Below are 20,111 nucleotides of genomic sequence, written 5' to 3' on the forward strand. Positions count from 1 at the left end.
CATGACATGCACCTGTGCAGGAAGTGTATCCTGGAAGGAATTTGGGCCGTAATGATTGACGAGTCTCGGTTCATAAGCCCTGAGGCCACCAAGAGAGTAACACCAACAAACAACTCAATAGTCAAAGGTCAATCTACTAATTAAGAAAACACACGTTTTTTTTGTGTGCTAAAGGTTATGAACAATGTTAATTAGCTCCGAGACCTCCACCAAACAAAGGTCATCAGGGGTTGTTGCCTGTGGAAGTCAGCTTTTAGCTTCCTCGCCCTCACCTTGGTGGCCAGCAGCCTGGTCAGGTAGATCTCAGAGACCATCTTGCTGCCTCGGTCCCCCTCCCTCTGGTCCGAGTGGTCGTGGTTCTTCACCAGGTGCCACAGTTTGGTGCCGCTCTCCAGGTCGGGCGTGATCATGGGGGTTCTGGAGCGCAGACTGTCTGGACTGCTGGCTGTTCTCAGCATGCTCTCTGGCGGGAGGAAAGACTCCACGTGACTTGGAGATCATTTTTGAATCAAACCGTGCTGGGCGTGTCTTCGGTTCCGCGTGACACGCGTGAGAGCATCGTGTACACCAAAAGTCCATTTGTGTCAGCAATTCATCAGCAAATGTGAAACTGATATCAACATGCAAATGAGAGATGTCCGATAATATCGGAAATTATCGGTTTCAAAAAGTGAAATGTATGACTTTTTAAAAGGCCGCTGTGTACACGGACGTAGGGAGAAGTACAGAGCGCCAATAAACCTTAAAGGGGAACATTATCACAATTTCAGAAGGGTTAAAACCATTAAAAATCAGTTCCCAGTGGCTTATTTTATTTTTCAAAGTTTTTTTCAAAATTTTACCCATCACGCAATATCCCTAAAAAAAGCTTCAAAGTGCCTGATTTTAACCATCGTTATAAACACCCGTCCATTTTCCTGTGACGTCACATAGTGAAGCCAACACAAACAAACATGGCGGAAAGAACAGCAAGATATTGTGACATTAGCTCGGATTCAGACTCGGATTTCAGCGGCTTAAGCGATTCAACAGATTACGTATGTATTAGAGATGCGCGGATAGGCAATTATTTCATCCGCAACCGCATCAGAAAGTCGTCAACCATCCGCCATCCACCCGATGTAACATTTGATCAGAACCGCACCCGCCCGTTGTTATATATCTAATATAGACGATGCAAGGCATTAGTGAGGTTATAAAGCTTTTGCCTGTTAAAGAAAGGAGACTGATCCAATGCAGCACAGACATTCGCGTGCCACGCTGTCACGACCCAGACGCACACCAGTGCGCAATCATATGGGAGCCGCGCTGAGCGCACCTCCAAGCGCGTCTCGCTGCCGGCGACGGCCGGGTATGGGCCCGACGCTCCAGCGCCATCCATTTTCAGGACTAGTTGATTCGGCAGGTGGGTTGTTACACACTCCTTAGCGGGTTCCGACTTCCATGGCCACCGTCCTGCTGTCTATATCAACCAGGGTGAGCCCCACCCCTTTCGTGAGCGCACTGCGCGTGGAGTGACCCCTGTTACGCGCCCCCGGCAACAGGGGTGGCGGGCAGGTAAGCTGAGCGGGCGGAGCGCGCGGAGTGACCCCTGTTACGAGCCCCCGGCCACGGGGGTGGCGGGCAGGTAAGCTGCTTACCTGCTGCGCGTGACGCCGGCCGCGGCGAAGGCGGACGAGGCGGGGTGTCGGTGCGGTGGGCGCGGTGGTGACCCTGGACGTGCGTCGGGCCCTTCTCGCGGATCGCCTCAGCTACGGCTCCCGGTGGGGCCCTCTTGGGGGAAGGGGCCTCGGTCCCGGACCCCGGCGAGGCGTCCCTTCTCCGCTCCGTAAAAGTGTCCATCTCTTTTTCTTTTTTTTCTTCTGTTGTGGCATATGCTGCAGGTGCCTGCTCGTTTTTCGTATGTGGGTAACAACATTTAACTATGTATATATATTTACCAATTGGTTTAACTGCCACCCGCCTGAATCTATTTAAAATCAAATTTTTTTTAATTTCAACCGCCCGACCCGACCCGACCCGCGGATAAAATCTAATTTTTTAAAATTTCATCCGCCCGATCCGCGGATAATCCGCGGACTCCGCGGTTGTGCCCGCAAACCGCGCATCTCTAGTATGTATTGAAACGGATGGTTGTAGTGTGGAGGCAGGTAGCGAAAACCAAATTGAAGAAGAAACTGAAGCTATTGAGCCATATCGGTTTGAACCGTATGCAAGCGAAACCGACGAAAACGACACGACAGCCAGCGACACGGGAGAAAGCGAGGACGAATTCGGCGATCGCCTTCTAACCAACGATTGGTATGTTAGAGATGCGCGGATAGGCAATTATTTCATCCGCAACCGCATCACAAAAGTCGTCAACCATCCGCATCCACCCGAACTAACATTTAATCAAAACCGCACCCGCCCGCACCCAATTTCTTCCCTCAATCATCAGGAGATTCTCCTGATGATTGAGGGAACCCCTCATGAAACAGGCCTGTAGAGATGAAGTAGTCTTGTGATTTTTTCCCCCACACATACATATATATATATATATATATATATATATATATATACATATACATATATATATATATATATATATATATATATATATATCTACATCCTGAAAATATGCAAACAAAACTGTGTTTAGATAATTGATACTTCAAACTTGCATAAATAAATCTTAAGGAATATAACATAACTTGGCTTCTGAGAGCTTCAAAATGTAATGAATAAAATGCTAAAGTTGTTGATAAACAAGCAATTATTTTAATAATTAGATATGATCATTTTAAATGAATTATTATGATCATTTAAAATCAATTATTTCAAATATGTTTATTTAAATGTATAATTCTATGGCTGGATGTAATAAGGAGTCAGAAAAAATACAAATAAAAATACAATTAATTTTGATGTTTTTAGCAAAATATAGTAAACATTTTTTTTTGTTTTTTTTAATTAATAAATATATTTATTTTTAGGTAAGATAAACATTTATATCTAGTCTGGATGATTTAGTTCTTATCACCCTGTTGTCCTCCCGTCGGGAAAAAAGGCTGTTCTCTAGAGATGCGCGGTTTGCGGGCACAACCGCGGAGTCCGCGGATTATCCGCGGATCGGGCGGATGAAATTTAAAAAAATTAGATTTTATCCGCGGGTCGGGTCGGGCGGTTGAAATTAAAAAAAATTAGATTTTAAATAGATTCAGGCGGGTGGCAGTTAAACCAATTGGGAAATATATATACATAGTTAAATGTTGTTACCCACATACGAAAAACGAGCAGGCACCTGCAGCATATGCCACAACAGAAGAAAAAAAAGAAAAAGAGATGGACACTTTTACGGAGCGGAGAAGGCCCCCGACGCCTCGCCGGGGTCCGGGACCAAGGCCCCTTCCCCCGAGAGGGCCCCACCGGGAGCCGTAGCTGAGGCGATCCGCGAGAAGGGCCCGACGCACGTCCAGGGTCACCACCGCACCGACACCCCGCCTCGTCCGCCTTCGCCGCGGCCGGCGTCATGCGCAGCAGGTAAGCAGCTTACCTGCCCGCCACCCCCGTGGCCGGGGGCTCGTAACAGGGGTCACTCCGCGCGCTCCGCCCGCGCAGCTTACCTGCCCGCCACCCCTGTTGCCGGGGGCGCGTAACAGGGGTCACTCCGCGCGCAGTGTGCTCACGAAAGGGGTTGGGCTCACCCTGGTTGATATAGACAGCAGGACGGTGGCCATGGACGTCGGAACCCGCTAAGGAGTGTGTAACAACCCACCTGCCGAATCAACTAGCCCTGAAAATGGATGGCGCTGGAGCGTCGGGCCCATACCCGGCCGTCGCCGGCAGCGAGACGCGCTTGGAGGTGCGCTCAGCGCGGCTCCCATATGATTGCGCACTGGTGTGCGTCTGGGTCGTGACAGCGTGGCACGCGAATGTCTGTGCTGCATTGGATCAGTCTCCTTTCTTTAACAGGCAAAAGCTTTATAACCTCACTAATGCCTTGCATCGTCTATATTAGATATATAACAACGGGCGGGTGCGGGCGGATGCGGTTCTGATCAAATGTTACATCGGGTGGATGGCGGATGGTTGACGACTTTCTGATGCGGTTGCGGATGAAATAATTGCCTATCCGCGCATCTCTACTGTCCTCACTCAGGTCCGCATGGAGCTGGAGGGGGCGTGGCCTCCAGCTCCGGCTGAAAATCGGGAGATTTTCGGGAGAATATTTGTCCCGGGAGGTTTTCGGGAGAGGCGCTGAATTTCGGGAGTCTCCCGGAAAATTCGGGAGGGTTGGCAAGTATGTCTCAAGTATAACCCATTTTTACCATTTAATAAATCAGGCCCTATGTCTTTAACGACTCACTGACACTGTGATGTGAATATTATATCATTTCTTATGTTGTATTGCAGGGAGAAATGAAGTCCAAAAAATGAATTAGATGAATTAATCAGATGGAGTTTTAAAAAAAGATGAAAAAAGGCAGCTGCAGAGGGTGAAATGTTCCTAAAAAGTGACATCTTCCTCCTCTTGCATGTCAGCCATCAGAGAATACATTTGTCTGTCCGTCCTTCACTTTGTTGATCCTCTTACTTTGTGACATGCATGCTCTCCTCCTCAATGTGTGACCGAGCAGGACAGGATCAAAATGTCAGGAAGAGAATCAGGAGCGGGTCCACGGAGGTAAAGAAGGATTGTGATGGGGGATGTAAGTCGGTCTGTCATGGTGACTTTGGACCACAGAGAGAATATCTTTCATTTAAAAGTCCTCACCTAAAGTATCTTTTTTTTTCCTGTCTTAGCTCTAGGTGAGGGCGGTCACATTTCTTTCCACTCCCTTCTTCTCCCTGCTTGCTCTCTTTGTTTTGTCTTGTCTACACTTTTTTAAAGCCTCTTTCTTTGCGCTGTCCTCCAAATCTAAACATCAGACATGGAAATGATCAGCTGGACTCTCGACTCAATTGACAAGGAAAAGAGGTTCTGGGGAGCCTGGCTGCCCTGATGGAACCATTGCTGCGGGGTACGTGAGAGATTCCTGGGATGAATGGAGAATCATGTGCCTCTCAGTCCTTTCCATCGAGGACGTGGAAGACATCTACCTATTTGGAACCGTGATCGCGGGGCACCTGCTGATTGGGCTGGGCATCGTCAAATTCGTAAGACGATGGCAGCCACTCAAGGGGCCCAAAGGCTGTTCGTCGCAATGGAAGGTTTGGGCCGGGCTGTGGGATCACAGACTGGGGCGATTTCTGAACTGAATCGAAAGATGGATCACATCATGGAAAAGCTGGTTGAAAGGGAAACATTGGATATAAGGGCCAGCATGGAGGAGTTCAAGTACCTCGGAGTCTTGTTCACGAGTGGGGGAAGAGTGGATCGTGAGATCGACAGGCGGATCGGTGCGGCATCTTCAGTAATGCGGACGCTGTATCGATCCGTTGTGGTGAAGAAGGAGCTGAGCCGGAAGGCAAAACTCTCGATTTACCGGTCGATCTGCGTTCCCATCCTCACCTATGGTCATGAGCTTTGGGTCATGACCGAAAGGACAAGATCACGGGTACAAGCGGCCGAAATGAGTTTCCTCCGCCGAGTGGCGGGGCTCTCCCTTAGAGATAGGGTGAGAAGCTCTGTCATTCGGGGGGAGCTCAAAGTAAAGCCGCTGCTCCTCCACATCGAGAGGAGCCAGATGAGGTGGTTCGGGCATCTGGTCAGGATGCCACCCAAACGCCTCCCTAGGAAGGTGTTTCGGGCACTTCCAACCGGTAGGAGGCCACGGGGAAGACCCAGGACACGCTGGGAAGACTATCTCTCCCGGCTGGCCTGGGAACGCCTCAGGATCCCCCGGGAGGAGCTGGACGAAGTGGCTGGGGAGAGGGAAGTCTGGGCTTCCCTGCTTAAGCTGCGGCCCCCGCGACCCGACCTCGGATAAGTGGAAGAAGATGGATGGATGGATGGATGGCCAGCATGGACGAATAGAACAGACAAGGCATTGTAATGTCTGCTCGCGGAAAAACAAAAATCATAATCTACGATTTGACTGCCTCGAATGGCCTTGATGCAGGAGCAGGCTGTTCTGAAAACATCCCCATAGGACAGGGGTCGGCAACCCGCGGCTCCGGAGCCGCATGCGGCTCTTTGATCACTCTGATGCGGCTCAGCAGCTTACTTGCTGAACCCCCCCCGATTTTCCCGTGAGACTTCCGGATTTCAGTGCCTCTCGCAGAAAACTCCCGGGATTAATATTCACCGATTTTCACCCTTAAAGCTATAATAAGGACGTGACGTGATAGTACAACATTTGACGCCCTCTACAATCTGTATTGACAGCGTGCCAGCCCAACACTTGTTATACAATATACATCTTCTGCTTGCACACGTACGTGACAGCAAGGCATACTTGGTCAACAGTGACCATATAAAACAACTTTAACACTCTTACTAAAAATGCGCCACACTTTGAACCAAAACCAAACAAGAATGACAAACACATTTCGGGAGAACATCTGCACCTTAACACAACATAAACACAACAGAACAAACACCCAGAATCCCATGCAGCCCTGACTCTTCCGGGCTACATTATACACCACTGCTACCACCAAACCCCGCCCCCACCCCAAGCCTGCTCCCTCACACATCAACCCCCCCCCCTCTGTGCGTCGGTTGAGGTGGGCGGGGTTTGGTAGCGGGGGTGTATAATGTAGCCCGGAAGAGTTAGGGCTGCATGGGATTCTGGGTATTTGTCCTGTTGTGTTTATGTTGTGTTACGGTGCAGATGTTCTCCCGAAATGTGTTTGTCATTCTTGTTTGGTGTGGGTTCACAGTGTGGCGCATTACTAGTAAGAGTGTTAAAGTTGTTTTTATACCGCCACCGTCAGTGTAACCTGTGTGGTTGTTGACCAAGTATGCCTTGCTGTCACGTACGTGTGCAAGTGGAAGCACCATACAACATGTGGCTGATCAGGCACGCTGGTTGTAGTGGGCGCTATATGCTGTACCATCACGGCACGCATGACGCTGACAAGCGCTATTCATTCAAAACCCGCGTGCCGCACCAGCTTAAAAATTTCATATAAAGGTGTGGGCAGCGTATCTGAGACCCCTGGTTTATACATAGCACAAAGCAACAAAAAAAAATGTATATGCAGTGTTATTTCATTTAAAATTTCAAAAATTTCTGCGGCTCCCATTGTTTTCTATAATTTGTGAAACTGGTCAAAATGGCTCTTTGACCGGTAAAGGTTGCCGACCCCTGCCATAGGACATCTCAATGATGGACGCTTTTGACCTCCCTCCCTCCTCAACGACACCTGGAGTCGAACCTTTGCTTGCATGCAGAATGGCCCCAGGCCTATGGACACTACATCAACACACCCAGGACAATGGGCATATACACACACACACCCTCCCCCAACCCCACCCCACGCCTTCACCACCGCTTGATTCCCCTTCGGGGGGGATGGACGGCTGGCAGCGCTTCATAGCAGCAGTCGACCTCCAGGGGCCCAACCCTCCCCTCCTCTGTTGCGAGTTGTCGTGATTAAATGTGTGCATGACATGGAGGTTTTTTTCCCACTCCAGACTGGGCCCCCTTAGGAGCCTAGTCTAGATTGTTTTTTTTTTTACTCATCTTCTTCCCCAGCGTTTTACCTTTTTCCCATCTTTTACGGGGCGCCTCGTGGCGACCCATCAGCGTTCCTGTTCTGTAACCCTGTACACTGTTTGTCTCATCTTGAACGGGTTTGTGCTGAAAACATAGTTGTGTTGTACTTGTTGCAATGACAATCAAGACCTATACTGTCATCTATTCTACGACATGCTGGTAGATAATTGATTGACTTTGATGTGGAGTACATCTGGCCTGAGTAGTTTTCATCTGAATGTGGAGGTTGCTACGTTGCATGCACACACACCAACACACACACACACACACACCTTCTCGCGTACCGTATCTGCTGAGAGATTTGGTGAAGGTGGAGGAGTTGGAGATGTTGTATGCCGAGTTCTGTTTGGGCACCAGAGCAATCACTGAGCCGTCCGTCACCTGCAACAACATTTGGAACGTCAGCCATCACTAAAGAATGACAACAACAACAACAACAACAATAACAACAAGCAGCGATGGACGGGACCGACTTTGACGGCACATAAAATCCAAACCAGAGCAGTAATTAAAACTCTTTCGTCAACTTTTAATCAGAAGGGTTCAATCTCTCTCTTGTGCTAGTTTGAAGCCGACACGACAAACGCGCTCAGAGGAGATAATGTTTGAAAAAAGGTGACTGGTTTTTACAAAACTTTTGTTTTGAAGGGGGAATTGCAAACTTCCTGTTGATTTTTGCTGGGGGTTGTCAGTATATGAAATGTAGGTCTAACCTACATAGAGTTCTTTGTTTCATGTCTCTAAGACATTCCTACTGGAAGTTGCAGGCAGTTTTGTCTGCGTTTTCTTCCTAGGAGCAGTTGTGTCTGTGTTTTCTTCCTAGGGGGCGGTAGAGCGCAATTTTGAGTTTTGGGGTTGGTTTTTTTATGAGAGCGCAATGTTTGCCAGTCCTGATGTGTGTGTCCAGTTTGGTGAGTTTTGAAGCATGTTAAGAGGGTCAAATTACAGCTCAAAGAGGCAGAAGTGACTGTTTTTACTAAACTTTTGTTTTGAAGGGGGAATTGCAAACTTCCTGTTGATTTTTGCTGGGGGTTGTCAGTATATGAAATGTAGGTCTAACCTACATAGAGTTTTTTTGTTTCATGTCTCTAAGACATTCCTACTGGAAGTTGCAGGCAGTTCTGTCTGAGTTTTCTTCCTAGGAGCAGTTGTGTCTGTGTTTTCTTCCTAGGGGGCGGTAGAGTGCAATTTTGAGTTTTGGGGTTGTTGTTTTTTTTATGAGAGCGCAATTTTTGCCAGTCCTGATGTGTGTGTCCAGTTTGGTGAGTTTTGAAGCATGTTAAGGGGGTCAAATTCCAGCTCAAAGAGGCAGAAGTGACTGTTTTTACTAAACTTTTGTTTTGAAGGGGGAATTGCAAACTTCCTGTTGATTTTTGCTCAAAGATGTTAGTGTATGAAATGTAGGTCTAAGTGAGATCTACATAGTGGTTTTTGTTTCATGTCTCTACGACATTCCTACTGGGAGTTAGAGGCAGTTTTGTCTGTGTTTTCTTCCTAGGGGGCGCTAGAGCGCAATTTTGAATTTTGGGGCTAGGTTTTTTGCCAGTCCTGATGTGTGTGTCAAATTTGGGGAGTTTTGAAGCATGTTAAGGGGGTCAAATTACAGCTCAAAGAGGCGGCAGAATAATAATAATAAAACCTTACAATAATAATCACTTCAATGGCAGTGAGGCGTCTGACTTCATCAATCCTACATTTTTGCGAGATCTTGCAAAAACATCCATGTCCCTTTAGGGGCTCTGTAAAGTGGTGCTTTTCTTAAGTCGTAAATACATCATTGCTACTTTTGTTTGTAACGTGACACCCTCGGTGAGAATGGTTGGTGCAATGCATCCTACTAACACCACCAGAATTGTTTATCGTACATTATTAGAGTAAGTTGGTCTAATTCACCAGACGGGCTGGAACTTCCATGGAATTGGATATATTGCTGCAGGCTGGGCAAAATACCAGCTGGTATGGCACCTTTGACAATAGACAACTGAACCAACATGTTCTGGAAAGGTTACGAAATACTGTTGAGACTTTATTTATAGCATCTTAAATAATATCACCCAAGAAAAGTGTGATGACAAAAGTAATTGTCCTAACCCAGGGGTGCTCACACTTTTTCTGCAGGCGAGCTACTTTTCAATTGATCAAGTCGTGGGGATCTACCTCATTCAGATATATAATTTATATTTACTTATTTATGAAATATATGTTTTTTTAGGTTAAAGGTGTTTAATGATAATGCAAGCATGTTTAACACATATAGTTAATATTGTTAACAAGTTAAAGGTGTTTAAAGATAATACAAGCATGTTTAACACATATAGTTAATATTGTTAACAAGTTAAAGGTGTTTAAAGATAATACAAGCATGTTTAACACATATAGTTAATATTGTTAACAAGTTAAAGGTGTTTAAAGATAATACAAGCATGTTTAACACATATAGTTAATATTGTTAACAAGTTAAAGGTGTTTAAAGATAATACAAGCACGTTTAACACATATAGTTAATATTGTTAACAAGTAAAAGGTGTTTAAAGATAATGCAAGCATGTTTAACACATATAGTTAATATTGTTAACAACTTAAAGGTGTTTAAAGATAATACAAGCATGTTTAACACATATAGTTAATATTGTTAACAACTTAAAGGTGTTTAAAGATAATACAAGAATGTTTAATACATATAGTTAATATTGTTAACAAGTTAAAGGTGTTTAAAGATAATACAAGCATGTTTAACACATATAGTTAATATTGGTAACAAGTTAAAGGTGTTTAAAGATAATACAAGCATGTTTAACACATATAGTTAATATTGTTAACAAGCTAAAGGTGTTTAAAGATAATACAAGAATGTTTAACACATATAGTTAATATTGTTAATAGGTTAAAGGTGTTTAAAGATAATACAAGCATGTTTAACACATATAGTTAATATTGTTAACAAGCTAAAGGTGTTTAAAGATAATACAAGAATGTTTAACACATATAGTTAATATTGTTAATAAGTTAAACGTGTTTAAAGATAATACAAGCATGTTTAACACATATAGTTAATATTGTTAATAAGTTAAAGGTGTTTAAAGATAATACAAGAATGTTTAATACATATAGTTAATATTGTTAATAAGTTAAAGGTGTTTAAAGATAATACAAGCATGTTTAACACATATAGTTAATATTGTTAATAAGTTAAAGGTGTTTAAAGATAATACAAGCATGTTTAACACATATAGATTCCTTTCTTTCATGAAGACAAGAATATAAGTTGGTGTATTACCTGATTCTGATGACTTGCATTGATAGGAATCAGACAGTGGTGCTGATAATGTCCGCATTTTCAAATGGAGGAGAAAAAAAGTCCTCCTTTCTGTCCAACACCACATGAAAGTGGTTGGTTTTTGGCATCTTATTTGTCCAGCTTCCGTACTCCTTTGTATGCACTTTACAAGAAATACATTGTCGGCAAACTCCGTAGCTTGCTAGCTTGTGCACGCCAGCTTTCTGAGACTCTTATTTTGTTAGCGCAACTGTGCAACTGTGCAGTCGGTCTTTGGAGTTTTGACGACAGGTACGGCGCCAGAGTCTGTTGAAATTAAGTGTTTCTCGCCTTCCTGTCGGTAATTTTAATGAGCTGGCAGCAGCCAGCGTCATCTCAGAAGAGCCTCGGGTGCCGTGAATGTCAATCAAGTGACGTCATAGTGAAGATTTATGATCGCTCATTTTTAGGACTATTTTTTTAATGCCTGGCTGGTGATCGACTGACACACCCTCCGCGATCGACCGGTAGCTCGCGATCGACGTAATGAGCACCCCTGTCCTAACCAACTCAGTATAACTATCAATAACACCAGTAATAGTAGTCTTTATTATGAACATTGTACTCTTTTCCGACGGTTAAAAATGATCAAATGTTAGCCAACATGATCTCAGTATGGTTGATACAAGTTTTATGACAGCAACAGTTTGACAGTTGAAGCTAATTTCTCTGCGGGAAATACAAAGAAGCTGCATCCTACCTGGTAGTGAGCCAGGCTGTTGAGTCTCTTCCAGTCGTTGTCAATCTTGGTGGTCACGTCTTCATCCTGCAGGATGATGCGAGCCATCCTTCCTTGGCGCCATTCTGAGAAACAAATCATCTTCAATACCGTCCCCGCTATTTTGCATGCCAGGGTCTCCCGTTCTCACCCAGGTCCATGTCCGAGGCCTTGGGTCTCTGCGAGTAGGGCGTCCCCTTGTACACGGCATCCAGGAGCTTCTCCTTGACCTGCGTCACCGTGTCACAGTTGAGACTCTTGACCGTCACCTCAGGAGCGTTCTCGTTCTCTGGGTTCACACAGTGCAGCGTCTGTGGGTGGACAACCATTTACTCCACTTTAGGGGCGCAGCCATGTACAATTTGTGGTTGCTGGTACCATATTATATGTTTTTAGAACCATACCAAACAATTCAGTGAGTTTTTCACAAATAAAAAAATCAAGTCGTGTAACTGAAATACCGTAAATACTGGCTAGTGGACACTCCAGGTGAAGTGTCTTATATTCCTGTTATTTCTTGTAAGATAATGTTGTATACAAACAACAATTCATGGCCATCTTATTTGAATAAAGTCCAACACTTTAGCTTGAATTAACAACTGCTGTCATTTTCAATATTCATTAACATGTTCAATAAAAGTACAACAACCAACAATTCACCTGCTACTTCTGCTTTTGTTTTTCTACAAGAAATGTCAAAATCAAAAATAAATATAATAACGGTAGGTTTACCTGCTACTTTTATTTTTGTTTTTTTTGGCGTGGAAATAATACAAATACAAAATGAATGAATATGAAACAAAATGCAACCTAATCTCGTCAGGTTGAATGAGCAGTGGTTTGATCTGCTACTGCTCTCATTTTACTAAACAGCTACGATAGCGGCGATAAGTCACAACACAATAACGTAACAACTATAAGACAAAACACCAACATGCAGAGAAAAGTCACAACACAATAACAACAACAACAACAACTATAAGACAAAGTGTATATATAGTTTATATAGTGTTTATATATTTATATGTGGTTATATATATTTATATGTGGTTATAGTGTATATATATTTATATGAGGTTATATATATTTGTATGTGATTATATATATTTATATGTGGTTATAGTGTATATATATTCATATGTGGTTTATATATATTTATATATGGTCATAGTGTATATATATATTTATATGTGGTTATAGTGTCTATATATTTATATGTGGTTATAGTGTATATATATATATATTTATATGTGGTTATAGTATATATATATATATATATATATATCTATATGTGGTTATAGTGTATATATATATATATATGTGGTTATAGTGTATATATATATATAGTGTGTATATATATATATATATATATATATATATATATACATATACATACACTATAACCACATATAACTATATATACACTATAACCACATATAAATATATATAACCACATATAAATATATATACACTATAACCACATATAAATATAGATAAACCTCATATATATATATATATATATATATATATATATATATATATATATATATATATATATATATATATATATATATATATATATATATATATATATGTGGTAATATTGTATATATATTTATATGTGGTTATATATATTTATATGTGGTTATAGTGTATATATATTTATATGTGGTTATAGTGTATATAAATATCCATATGTGGTTATAGTGTATATATATTTATATGTGGTTATAGTGTATATATATTTATATGTGGTTATAGTATATATATATATATATTTATATGTGGTTATAGTGTCTATATATTTATATGTAGTTATAGTGTATATATATATATATATATATATATATATTTATATGTGGTTATAGTGTCTATATATTTATATGTGGTTATAGTGTATATATAATTATATGTGGTTATAGTGTATATATATATATTTATATGTGGTTATAGTGTATATATATATGTATCTATATGTGGTTATAGTGTATATATATTTATATGTGGTTATAGTGTATACATATTTATATGAGGTTTATCTATATTTATATGTGGTTATAGTGTATATATATTTATATGTGGTTATATATATTTATATGTGGTTATAGTGTATATATAGTTATATGTGGTTATAGTATATATATATATATATATATATATATATATATATATATATATATATATATATATATATATATGTGGTTATATTGTATATATATTTATATGTGGTTATAGTGCATATATATTTATATGTGGTTATAGTGTATATATATTTATATGTGGTTATAGTGTATATATATATCCATATGTGGTTATATATATTTATATGTGGTTATAGTGTATATATATTTATATGTGGTTATAGTATATATATATATTTATATGTGGTTATAGTGTCTATATATTTATATGTGGTTATAGTGTATATATATATATATATATATATATATATATATATATATATATATATATATATATATATATATGTGGTTATAGTGTATATATATATCTATATGTGGTTATAGTGTATATATATTTATATGTGGTTATAGTGTATATATTTAAATGTGTTTATAGTGTATATATATTTATATGTGGTTATAGTGTATATATATTTAAATGTGTTTATAGTGTATATATATATATCTATATGTGGTTATAGTGTATATATATTTATATGTGGTTATAGTGTATATATTTAAATGTGTTTATAGTGTATATATATTTATATGTGGTTATAGTGTATATATATTTAAATGTGTTTATAGTGTATATATATTTATATGTGGTTATAGTGTATATATATTTATATGTGGTTATAGTGTATATATATTTAAATGTGTTTATAGTGTATATATATTTTCTCATTGTGTTCTGCACACTCTCGGAGTCAACATGTGCATAGTCCCCCATTTTTTGTATATATAGTTTTTCAAATCACCTGACATGTATACTGTGTATATGTACATAATGCATCCTTTTTTTAAACTTATTTTTTATTACAGGTTATATATATTTTATTATTGAATGTATCAAATGTGATGAATATTTAATGGTCCACAATGGAAACAAGCCTTTTGGCTTTTTCTGCCATCCATTTGCCCTTTTTTAAAGCATTACATGGATTCAAGTCTTTTAAGATGTCAATAAACTTCTCAACCAATCAATCAATCCAAGTGCGTGTCACTGACCAAAGTCTTGTAGTCGATCTGCTGCCTGATGAGCTTGTCCTCGCTGAGGGAGTAGCGAGCCTCTCCCGTGATGGCGTCTATGGGCCCCTTCTCCATCTGCTGCTTCATGGCACAGTACAGCATGAAGAGAGGCTCGCCTGCACACTCCTGCAAGGAACACACCACATCATCAAATGCTCTCCAACATATTGCTGTTGACCCTTATTGACTCGCAGTCACAATAACTGCTGATCACTCCCCAGTGTCTCTTTGTCAGGGGGACCAAAGAGCGGGTAAAGTGTGTGAAAAGTCAAGAGAAAGTGTGAGTGAGTGACAATTGATGGAGAAGTTACAAGAAGGTTAATGACTAAGGTAGCGAAAACGCTTAGAGAAGCACTTTCCTGCATCATGTCGTCGCTCTGCGTGCTGGTGCACCTCCCAAATGACTAACGGCAGCCATAACAGGGCTCTATTATGCTATTGGTATCCTGGAGCATTCAAAATTTCCTTTCACTGCCCAACTCCTGAAAAAGCAACCCCACAGCATAATTCCTCCTCCACCAAATTTCACACTCGGCATAACCATAGAGCGTTTTCTATCGGGGCTCCAGTACTATGGAATGCCCTCCCGGTAACAGTTAGAGATGCTACCTCAGTAGAAGCATTTAAGTCCCATCTTAAAACTCATTTGTATACTCTAGCCTTTAAATAGACCCCCCTTTTTAAACCAGTTGATCTGCCGTTTCTTTTATTTTATGCCCCCCTCTCCCTTGTGGAAGGGGAAAGCACAGGTCCGGTGGCCATGGATGAAGTGATCAAAGTTGAGAGACAAGACGATCGCTGATTTAAAAAAAGCATAACCAATGTTCGTCTGTGTTGATGGGCTCATATTGCCCATCTGATTTGAAGCAGCAATATTACCACATTTGGCTTCGTAATACCTTTTTGTTACTTCGCAGCCTTTCTCACTGGCGAGTCGCGAGTAAAGAGGCAAGAAAGCCAAGGCAAGGGTTGTGAATGACTGAAAAGAGGGCTCACTGCGTTCAGTTAATTCGACTGTTTAATAAACACGCTTGGGCGCTGCCCAGAGTGAGACGTCTTTCTCCCGGTTTGAAGCGAGAGACGAACGAACGCGAGGCTCGACAATTCCGATTTTGGCCGACATATCACTCAAATGCCGGTGACGGCGGGAAAAAAAACTATACAAAAAAAAAAAATCAGCCTCTCAGGATTCATCGCACTAAACCTCGATGTTGATTAACCCTTTGTGTATTGTTCATATTGTTGTTACTCAGCCAGCGTTTGTGGGTCTGATGAACCCGGTGCATATTGTTTACCTTATCCCAATAAACATCTGTTCAGTATTTTAACATAAAAGTGTTTGATTGTGAGGCATTAAAAGCCACAAAATGCAACGGGTCCATCAGACCCACAAACGCTGGCTGAGTAACAACAATATGAACGTTGCACGGAACATTTCTCTGCCAGTTTCTGCATCCCACAGGGATTCTTCTTTTGTGTTTCTACACCTGCGGTTCCCACACAAGGTTGCAACATTGTTTGTCAACACTGTCTGCTCTCATTTTCTCGCACATTTCAACCTCTGATGTTCTGTGTACCTACTAGAGATGCGCGGATAGGCAATTACTTCATCCGCAACCGCATCACAAAAGTCGTCAACCATCCGCATCCACCCGAACTAACATTTAATCAAAACCGCACCCGCCCGTTGTTATATATCTAATATAGACGATGCAAGGCATTAGTGAGGTTATAAAGCTTTTGCCTGTTAAAGAAAGGAGACTGATCCAATGCAGCACAGACATTCGCGTGCCACGCTGTCACGACCCAGACGCACACCAGTGCGCAATCATATGGGAGCCGCGCTGAGCGCACCTCCAAGCGCGTCTCGCTGCCGGCGACGGCCGGGTATGGGCCCGACGCTCCAGCGCCATCCATTTTCAGGGCTAGTTGATTCGGCAGGTGGGTTGTTACACACTCCTTAGCGGGTTCCGACTTCCATGGCCAGCGTCCTGCTGTCTATATCAACCAGGGTGAGCCCCACCCCTTTCGTGAGCGCACTGCGCGCGGAGTGACCCCTGTTACGCGCCCCCGGCAACAGGGGTGGCGGGCAGGTAAGCTGCGCGGGCGGAGCGCGCGGAGTGACCCCTGTTACGAGCCCCCGGCCACGGGGGCTCGTAACCTGCTGCGCGTGACGCCGGCCGCGGCGAAGGCGGACGAGACGGGGTGTCGGTGCGGTGGGCGCGGTGGTGACCCTGGACGTGCGTCGGGCCCTTCTCGCGGATCGCCTCAGCTACGGCTCCCGGTGGGGCCCTCTCGGGGGAAGGGGCCTCGGTCCCGGACCCCGGCGAGGCGTCGGGGGCCTTCTCCGCTCCGTAAAAGTGTCCATCTCTTTTTCTTTTTTTTCTTCCGTTGTGGCATATGCTGCAGGTGCCTGCTCGTTTTTCGTATGTGGGTAACAACATTTAACTATGCATATATATTTCCGAATTGGTTTAACTGCCACCCGCCTGAATCTATTTAAAATCTAATTTTTTTTTATTTCAACCGCCCGACCCGACCCGACCCGACCCACGGATAAAATAAATTTTTTTTTTAATTTCATCCGCCCGATCCGCGGATAATCCGCGGACTCCGCGGTTGTGCCCGCAAACCGCGCATCTCTAGTAGGTACACAAAACATCAGAGGGTCAAATGTGCGAGAAAATGAGAGCAGACAGTGTTGACAAACAATGTTGCAACCTTGTGTGGAAACCGCAGGTGCAGAAACACAAAATAAGAATCCCTGTGGGATGCAGAAACTGCCAGAGAAATCTTCCGTGCAACGTTCATATTGTTGTTACTCAGCCAGCGTTTGTGGGTCTGATGGACCCGTTGCATTTTGTGGCTTTTAATGCCTCACAATCAAACACTTTTATGTTAAAATACTGAACAGATGTTTATTGGGATAAGGTAAACAAAATGCAACGGGTCCATCAGACCCACAAACGCTGGCTGAGTAACAACAATATGAACATTACTTAAAGGTTTTAATCATGCAGGACTAGTAACCAGGGACACAACATTTCTACATTGATTTTCTTTCTACACTATGTCAGAAAGCAATTTGAAAGGAGGAAGGATTCGTAGCGAGACACATAAGCGGTGCAGGTAAACACATTCTGGCTCCGTATTAATCAAGTGAGCTGCACAAAGAGGATCTTTGGCAGTCCCAACAAGACCAGCAGCCGTGTCTGAACACACTGCATACATTTGGAAGAGAGGCGCATTGACCACATGGAAGGTAAAGATAGGTAAGCCGGCGGCCTCGGCCTTATCTCACGCCGCAGCTGTGCGGGATGCTTCCACTCCACTGCGAGTGGAATGTCTGCGCGACACGTGTGCCTGTGGACTTACCTTCAGGAACTTGTTGAGCAGGAAGGTGAACCAGTTAGTGAGCATCTTCTCGGCCACCGACTCCGTCCTGGAGAGACAAAGAAGGGAAAATCAATCTCTAGACGCGACACACACACACTTCTGAATCCTTAAAGGGAAACTGCCCTTTTGAATCTTGCTTCTAATGCACTGTTTTTCAACCTTTTTTGAGCCAAGGCACATTTTTTGCGTTGAAAAAATCCGGAGGCACACTACTATCAGAAATGATTAAAAAACGAAACTCGGTTGACAGTAAAAAGTCGACTTTAAAGCATAACCAAGCATGCATCAATATAGCTCTTGTCTCAAAGTAGGTGTACTGTCACCACCTGTCACATCACCCCCTGACTTATTGGGTGTTTTTTGCTGTTTTCCAGTGTGTAGTGTTTTCGTTCTTGTCTTGTGCTCCTATTTTGGTGGCTTTTTGTCTTTTTTTGGTATTTTCCTGTAGCAGTTTCATGTCTTCCTTTGAGCGATATTTCCCGCATCTACTTTGTTTTAACAATCAAGAAGATTTCAGTTGTTTTTATCCTTCTTTGTGGGGACATTGTTGATTGTCATGTCATGTTCGGATGCACTTTGTGGACGCCGTCTTCGCTCCACAGTAAGTCTTTGCTGTCATCCAGCATTCTGTTTTTGTTTTCTTTGTAGCCAGTTCAGTTTTAGTTTTATTCTGCATAGCCTTCCCTAAGCTTCAATTACTTTTCTAAGTGACACTCACCCTTTGTTTATTATTGGTTTAAGCCAGGGGTCAGCAACCTTTACCAGTCAAAGAGCCATTTTGACCAGTTTCACAAATTATAGATAACAATGGGAGCCGCAACATTTTTTTTGAAATTTTAAACGTAATAACACTGTATACAAAGTTTTTTATTTGCTTTGTATAAATCAAGGGTCTCAGACACGTTGCCCACACCTTTATGTGGAATTTGAAAGCTGGTGCGGCACGCGGGTTTTAAATGATTGGCTCAGCGTCATGCGCGCCGTGATGGTACAGCATATAGCACCCACTACAGCCAGCGTGCCTGCTTAACCACCCTTTATATGGGGCTTCCGCTTGCTCACGTAGGTGATAGCAAGGCATACTTGTTCAACAACCACACAGGTCACACTGACGGTGGCGGTATAAAAAAAAACAAAAAAACTTTAACACTCTTACTAATAATGCGCCACACTGTGAACCCACACCAAACAAGAATGACAAACAAATTTCGGGAGAACATCTGCACCGTAACACAACATAAACACAACAGGACAAATACCCAGAATCCCATGCAGCCCTAACTCTTCCGGGATACATTATTTTGCCCAACCAGTCTACATGTGCTTTGTAGACTTGGAGAAGGCATTCGACCGTGTCCCTCGGGAAGTCCTGTGGGGAGTGCTCAGAGAGTATGGGGTTTCGGACTGTCTGATTGTGACGGTCCGCTCCCTGTATGATCAGTGCCAGAGCTTGGTTCGCATTGCCGGCAGTACGTCGGACACGTTTCCGGTGAGGGTTGGACTCCGCCAAGGCTGCCCTTTGTCACCGATTCTGTTCATAACTTTTATGGACAGAATTTCTAGGCGCAGTCAAGGCGTTGAGGGGATCTGGTTTGGTGGCTGCAGGATTAGGTCTCTGCTTTTTGCAGATGATGTGGTCCTGATGGCTTCATCTGGCCAGGATCTTCAGCTCTCACTGGATCGGTTCGCAGCTGAGTGTGAAGCGACTGGGATGAGAATCAGCACCTCCAAGTCCGAGTCCATGGTTCTCGCCCGGAAAAGGGTGGAGTGCCATCTCCGGGCTGGGGAGGAGATCTTGCCCCAAGCGGAGGAGTTCAAGTACC

The 20,111-nt window shown here is 42.7% G+C and overlaps 1 protein-coding gene across 2 annotated transcripts in view; it reads right to left on the reverse strand.

Annotated features, from left to right (window-relative positions):
- The window catches only part of LOC133578320 (plexin-A1-like), a 578,589-nt gene that overhangs the window by 12,732 nt on the left and 545,746 nt on the right, over positions 1-20,111 (reverse strand). The window contains exons 23-28 of one of the 2 annotated variants that reach the window (XM_061932661.1): positions 18,268-18,334; positions 14,872-15,018; positions 11,832-11,991; positions 11,663-11,766; positions 7,931-8,027; positions 273-463 (exon numbers count right to left, since the gene is read on the reverse strand). In XM_061932661.1, coding sequence (XP_061788645.1) covers positions 273-463; positions 7,931-8,027; positions 11,663-11,766; positions 11,832-11,991; positions 14,872-15,018; positions 18,268-18,334 — 766 coding nt within the window. Of the gene's footprint in view, positions 1-272; positions 464-7,918; positions 8,028-11,662; positions 11,767-11,831; positions 11,992-14,871; positions 15,019-18,267; positions 18,335-20,111 lie in introns of both variants that reach the window. The other variant, XM_061932660.1, reaches the window with a different exon arrangement.

Source organism: Nerophis lumbriciformis, linkage group LG38 (genome assembly GCF_033978685.3).
Source record: "Nerophis lumbriciformis linkage group LG38, RoL_Nlum_v2.1, whole genome shotgun sequence".
In the NCBI taxonomy this organism is placed as follows: Eukaryota; Metazoa; Chordata; class Actinopteri; order Syngnathiformes; family Syngnathidae; genus Nerophis; species Nerophis lumbriciformis.